At 43.2% G+C, this 7274-nt stretch overlaps 1 protein-coding gene across 1 annotated transcript; it reads right to left on the reverse strand.

Moving 5' to 3' along the window:
- Positions 1-3743: 3743 nt before the first annotated feature.
- On the reverse strand, positions 3744-6515 carry LOC118406940. Its single transcript, XM_035807341.1, has 2 exons — positions 6102-6515; positions 3744-5742 (listed from the first exon to the last, which is right to left on the reverse strand). The coding sequence occupies exons 1-2, from the start codon at positions 6236-6238 to the stop codon at positions 4263-4265; spliced, it is 1617 nt and encodes a 538-aa protein (XP_035663234.1). The 5' UTR covers positions 6239-6515; the 3' UTR covers positions 3744-4262.
- Between the last annotated feature and the right edge of the window lie 759 nt (positions 6516-7274).

Below are 7274 nucleotides of genomic sequence, written 5' to 3' on the forward strand. Positions count from 1 at the left end.
ACAAGATACAGATGGCTGTAGATTACAAGATTAATAAGGAAGGATGGCCGTGTCACAAAATAAGTCATCGGAAGAGAGACTGCGTCAACATGTTTGGAAAATCCATAGTCCTACTTATGATTAAGGGAGCAAGACCCGGTCTATCCGGTCAGCACAGCTGCACTGCAGAAACAGAAAATGGAAAGGGCACTGCGGCTATATCTGTTAAGGTCCCCAAAGTGATCTCACCAACAAGGAAAGAGGGGGCAGAAACTCATCCATCTGCAACAGAAACGAGCTCAAAACCAGATACAGAGTTCCGCACAACAGAGAGCCGGGCAGAGTCGACCGATATCAGTATGGCACCACCGTCAGAAGCACTGATGCCATCAGGACTAGTCAGTCCGTTAGTGATAGTCGTGCCGACTAGCGTGTGCTTTGGAGCGGCCTTGATGGTCATCTGTAGCATTATCGGAAGTAAAGTGTCTGCCAGAATCCGCCATTAAACTCTTGTCACAAGCGTAAAGCTTATTTCATTTTATCACCTGAAGGCCGTCCGGTTTTAGAATCGACGCGTATAGTCTCTATCATGCTAAAGGTATCAGTCAGCCTAGGTCGCATATTGTAGTACTCCCAGGCCTCTGGTATGTTTATCTGTCTATTTCATTTTCGAGCAGTGTGACATCGTTTTAGCGCCAACCAAAACGAAACTGACTTTAAACCTGCATCACGCAGTAGAAAGCGATTAGTGTTATGGGAGAATCTAACAGCCTGCTTCAATGTAAACGCTATAGTAGTCTGTATTACGACTAAACACACTACGGCTACGGATTGATCGTCGGGCGAGCATAAACCAACTTGTTGATCATCGGCTGAAAATCGGATGGCGTACGCTCGTCAGTCGGGCGAGTTTCGACTGCTGTTTGCTTGTAAATATTGACTTGCGACATTGTGGCTCATGAAGCTGAAGTATTATCAAATGTGTAGAACACGTTTCCAAACAGATTGTGTAATACTAGTGGCGGCAAAGAGAGTGACAGACAGACAGAAGGGCGCATACATGCCGCGTGGGTGGCAGATTAGACAGCCTTGCTGGAATAATGATATGATTATGAATACTGCTCCATATTTTCCCCAATGCAAATGGGGAAAGTGAATTAATGACTCTAAAGGTCGCCTTACTTGTCGTTTTTTTCATCCACAGCCAAAATTGTACAGACACATTAAATGATGATATACGTACGTACTACTGCCAAACGTAATTTTCCATTGATTTTACCCCTGCGACGCGTCTTGATCCCGAAGCGGCGTGGGTGGGAGGTGTTAGTACTGCTCTGCCTCCGGCATGTGACAGCTTTCCTGTCTGGAACAATCAGATGGTTATATGTATATATATATATATATACATATGAATATTGCTCCATGTTTATCCCCCAGGCCAAACGGAGAAAGTGATTAATGTCTCTAAAGGTCGCCTTACTTGTCGAAAGGTTTCTGCTTTTTTCATCCACAGACAAAATTGTGCAGACACATTAAATCATGGAATAAGTACGTACTACATATTACTACTTTATATGTACCACTGACCTTATCAAATTATTCCGATGATTATATGTGCGTAATCACCGCGGTTTGTCGGCGACATTACATTAATGATCTGAAACTGAACACAGGAAGTTAACTCCCACGTTCACTAATGCGGTAATCCTACAAGACTGCGCCAAATTGCAGTAAAAATTGCGGCAACTTTGCGAATTTTCCATTTCAGATTCATATTATTATTTAAGTATTTGATGTCATGCACGGACGATCATGCTATTAACGCAATATGTAAATATGTCTCCATGTGTTTCAAAAAGAGAGAAGAACATGTTAGATTCGGCCATTAGCGAGTGTAACACATAGTGCCTTAGTTCCCTTCCATTTAGCCTAGTTTAAAATCAGTGTATAAGTTTAGTCTTTTCCTCTACATCCATAAGACCACTTGTGGTCCTTTTGTGCATTTAGCCCTCGGGCATGAATATGCAATAAAGATTATTATTATTATATGATAGGATCCAGTAATTGCAACTGAAACACCCTGCAGTCTCAAAGAAAGCTGCTAGAGGGTTAAAACCTTCCTGTGCGTGACACAAGAGCTAGTATATAACAGCCCCAAACCCTTGATTGTGACATGTCATGAACACGATTTATCAAAACCAGAACTTCCGCTGCAGTACCAAAGCAAGCCTCTAGGGGGCCTAAAAGCTAATCATTTATTTCAAAGGACCTAACCAAATACCAAGTTTAAAAAAATTCATTCATAGCATACACAATGCAAACATATGTACGAACGCTAACAAAAAAATAGCGCTGATAAATGTCCTTGTGGCCGTGGACAGTCAGTGTTGGCCATATTGGGAACGTGCTGCGCTTAATCCAATCCATCCAGACGTTAGTCTACAACAAAGAAGTCGGATTCCACATGAATAATTTACATGAAACCTCCTTTCGTTATAAACCTATTAATGGGTATCCTTGTAAATACCTGGCGAAGACGTGGAGACAGTAATACCTAATGAAGTTAGCCCTGTCGAAATAAGACTTACATAAAACTGATATAACAGTTAACATTTGAGTAACACCAGTGTTCTTTGTGTATCTGGTGAGCAGAGTAAGGCTTTGTATGTCCATGACATCATAAAGTCGCTCTTCAGACAACAGATCGAAGACACATCCGTGCAAACACATAACCTGGTACGACATTCGTTCGTTCGCTCGTTCGTCCCATAGCCTTTTTTTAATCAGCCGTAGGACAGCACAACAACAACTGTCATGCTGACTCAACAAGCTTTCAGTCCCCTGGCGGCGCCTATCTCCTCTCCGGGGCAGCCTAGCGACATACTAGCTTACAAATCATGATAAAGGTGGGCCCAGATTTACATAAGATTCGGCGGAAATGGTGCCCTCGGCGGACGCCGCTCGCCGGGCGGGTGTATCTTCGCGCTAGTCACACTCTAACTCAACATCGGTGACTTATCTTTAAAAGAAATTCAGTACACAAAGAGATAAGATACTGATTGGAAAGCACAAGAAACTTGGTGATTGTGACTTGTATCCTTTTTGCATTGCCGCGCCAGCGGCAATGCCTTATGCCAGCTTTCTTCCATGGTTGGATCAATGGACGGACCTTTTAACCCAGCCCTTCCAAAGCCCCTTCCAAAGGCCCTTCCTTTTGCTGGAAGGTGACAGTTCAAAATTAGTAATGACCATTCGATACAATGACCATACTCATATGTAGTTGACCCCTAAGGGTACACAAACATTAGGGAGGCAAGCCAATCCACTGGACCACGCTCGCTCGCGGCTAATCGCTCGCTCGCTCACTCGCGGCTAATCGCGGCCGAGTTTCATGGCTTAGTTACACAATGGTACATTCCAGGCGAGTATTCAAACGCTCTTCTAGACGCATGTTACTGTATGTGGTCCAGCGTAATAAATCTACGCTTTAACTCACCATGTTTATATAAAGATATATCACAAATTGCATCAGAAGGAACTTATTTTGTAATGAAAAATAATGCATATTCATTGTGGGTCAAAAAGTTTTACAAAACCTGTTTAATGTGCCAATAATTCATGTGACATAAATTATGATAATGAGGTAAATTTCCAATATCCCCTTTTGCTGCATTTCCTACTGAAGAAGCTAGGTGTCGCTCTCAGCAGTTCAGTCATAGAATACGCGGCAATGCACAGCTTTTCTTAAAAGATTTCTTGTTTTCTATAATTTGTTTTAGTTGGTCAAATGAGTTGGCCCGTAACGCGTGGGAGTCATGTTTCACGCGTTACCAAAGGGGGTAATTGCGCTAGCTGCATTAATCCTGCTGATATACGAGGATCCAAACGTGGTAAATGGCTCTTTGTCATGACATCTATAGCCATCCCCCGAACAATATCAACAATAATGTTTGTCAAGATCGGCTGGATTGACCTTTCGCAAAAGAAGGTCAACAGCAATATATACTTCGAAAGTTCTCGAATTGTCAATAAAAATGACAATGCCGGGTAGGAATATTTTTACAATGAGATTTGATATTAAATACCTGCTTAAACATTTCGGCTTATTGCATAGTGTCCACTTTTTTCAGTGTACTCACAGGTAGTTCATATCTACTCTCTTACCAGTGCCACCTTCAATAGGGTTACGTAAACGTTCATGTTACCGTTGCAGCATTTTCAATATTGATAATGTCACTAGATAAGAGAATTGATGACTTGACGGGAGTAATGTACTGCTGACGCTATCTGTTAGTAGGAAAGTGCCGCCCAACAGCACAAGTCTTCGCATGCTTGCCTAATTTTCTACAACATGTCCAGGTCTGCTTTTTCGTGTCGAAGTAGCCCCGATGAAATTGACAGGCTTTACCGGTGTTTTCACGTTTTTTGAATGTCTTCTTGCAGAAAATACAGGACAATGAATCCTTCTTTGCGTTTGTATTATCCCTTTGGGGGATGGCCGTCGAGCTTTTGGTGACATTGACTCCACGATGTCTTGCTATTTTTGCAAAGGTGTTCGGGCTCATTGTATACAGTGCTCGCTGTGCATTTGTGACCTGCAGACGGTCCATCTTATCGTCTTCCATGCGCGTAGGTAAGATGTTCTCTTCGTCTGTCCGTGTTACAGGGCTTACCGGTCTGTCCCAGGGGAACTGTGGGTGCCGTACCCTTCTGTTGTCTGGCTCTGCTATAGTACAGATGTTTGGCATAGGATCCTCAGTGGAGTCTGGAGAACTAACCACTGTTTTCAAGTCTTCTATTTGAGCCAGACCAAGGCCATTTTCTTTAGGGTCTCCAACTTTGAAAGAAGCTTGACTCTCAGGAGTGCTATTCCTTGTAGAACCCTCACTACTTTCCTCCATAATCGGAGTGCCGAAATCCAGATTGAAGGACAATTTTGTGAAAGTCTGCGTCTTTCTCAGCCTTTGTCTGTAGTTCGGTGGATAAGACTGAGTACTTTGGAATCTTGGTGCTTGTCTAAAGAAGTTCTTACTTGGGGAAGTCGGGCGTTTACTCTTGTTTCTCAGATCTGTCAGCTCCGCCAATATTTCGCCTTTTGTTATAGAGCTAGCGTCCAAAGATCTCGACAGAGACCTTTGCTCTAACTTTAAAGTGTTTATTTCGCTCAATACTTTTCTCAGAGCGCCATCCGTTTCTTGCACTCTGGTCTGCAGTTTCTCCGCCCCGGCCTTGATGAGACGAATGTCATCGCAGACATCACGGGCCGTGAGCTGGAACTCTGACAGCATCGTCTGGACGGCACACACGCTTTCTGTCAGGTCTGACATCTCCTTGGCTGTCATTTGATGTATCTTTGAGGCGTCCGTTTCCAAATCACCCCGGTTTAGTTTATCCACCTTGGCCTGAACTACCTCACTCTGCTTCGTTAGGTTGTCTACTTCAAACACCATTCTGTTCAGCACGCGTTGGAAATCAGGGACTTCATCGACGTAATGTTGGCTACAACTTGCCAACGAACCACCTGTAAGGTCCAACATGGACTTAATTTTTTTATCTGATCTCGGCGATGTCAGTGCTCTCAAAGACAGGCCGATACTGGTGCAACTGTTGTCATGACTACCCGATACCATAGCCACACTGGAGTCCTTTTGTGTTACTGGCAGTGGAATGTCCTGATGGGTCGTGAGTGTTGAACTATGTGCCATCTGTGGAAATGGACGCTGTGGTGCTGCTATTCCTTCGGTATTTCCCAGCGCTTTCCACCTGATAACACAGAACATTACAAACTGATGATAATTGAATGCCTTCTACGTAATGTTGCCGGACAGAACAGAAATTCCATGAACTGACGTCTGATGCTACAAATATTTTTTTTTTAAATCACCTATTTACAAATCAACGTCTTGAAATGAAGAATGTAAACAAGATCAATCAGATTTACCGATTTACAAATAACCCACCTGAAAGACCTGTCTTCTTAGGGTATACTAGTAACAACGAATATATGACAACAATTTTTCTCGGGTGCGGAAGGTGATTAGATTATCAATGTTTCCCTGTGTGTATGGGTATAACACTTGCTTGGCTCGTACGCATACGTTAACATTTTAGCGGTACTCTACCTCATGAAATGAGCTCTTTTCTCGTCTTCTGCAGAAGGCTCGACATACAATGGTGGAGAATTATCAGCCAGCATTGATGTAAGTAGCTCCCTGTCGCCGGTCCACGTATTCTCCGTCTGTATTTCGAGTGGTTTCATGATGGGCTACTCAGATCAGAATAACGTGCAGGTTCTGAGCGGAAGCAATAGACATACAGTACTGTAGGCAGTAACAGCGAGAAGTTGGAGAAATATGGCCTTCAGTCGCACAAATGATAGACGATCTAATCAATCAAAGTCGCGTGCCATCCGCAGAATCCTTTCACAATCGTTATCAAAACCCTACAACGCTTCCCCATTGTATCCATACAATTTCAATGATTAATTCATCCCCATCACAGACCAATCCGATTGTTTTTTAGAATAGAATATGTCCACTCTGAACTAATGCTTGCGACAGCTCTGACGCAACGAATTGCAAATTCACGTCAGAAACGTCTCTTAAATGGCATCTAAAAAATACATCAGTCTCATTAAGCTAGAAATGGACGAGCAAGTGCGCACGTACAAAGGCATTATCAGCTGCGAGTAGGATGTTACTTCTTTGGTTGCGGGCAGCAACCGATCAATGTTTATTCAATACTCACCATGCATCCTGTTTACATGTGACCAATGTGATTGCAACGTTATCATTTGAAGAAACCTATGATGTCATTTCACTTCTTCATCAAGTCGCAAAGAATTAAGCAAGTACATTCATCATTTGCAATAGCTGAAAAAAATCATTGGATAGGTACTGTTGTTTTCTCAAGCAGTGATACGTTCTACATTCAGGTACTGCCGATGAATAAAGTGACCTTTCTAGCCTTGCATGTCACGCACAGAGATTGCGATTTGCGTGACTATGGTTTGTGGGCGATATTGTGGCGGACTGGCATCTCGTGCGAGCTGTCGACATGTTTACTACGGGGCACACAGGATAAGCGAGAAATAGTGTAATGTTTACAACAGTAGTCAGTGGGCAATGTTGATACCGACACCTGTGCAGCGCATAAATATGCACAATGCTCTCGCGAGGAATGTCCCTGTAGCTCAACTGGTAGCAGCCTGAGCTCCTGGTTCCAGTCATGTTGTATTTCAGCCGATGCCTTTCTGCCTGGGAGAACACGCTACAGACGTTATGTCGCAGCTGAGA

Source organism: Branchiostoma floridae, chromosome 2 (assembly GCF_000003815.2).
Source record: "Branchiostoma floridae strain S238N-H82 chromosome 2, Bfl_VNyyK, whole genome shotgun sequence".
In the NCBI taxonomy this organism is placed as follows: domain Eukaryota; kingdom Metazoa; phylum Chordata; class Leptocardii; order Amphioxiformes; family Branchiostomatidae; genus Branchiostoma; species Branchiostoma floridae.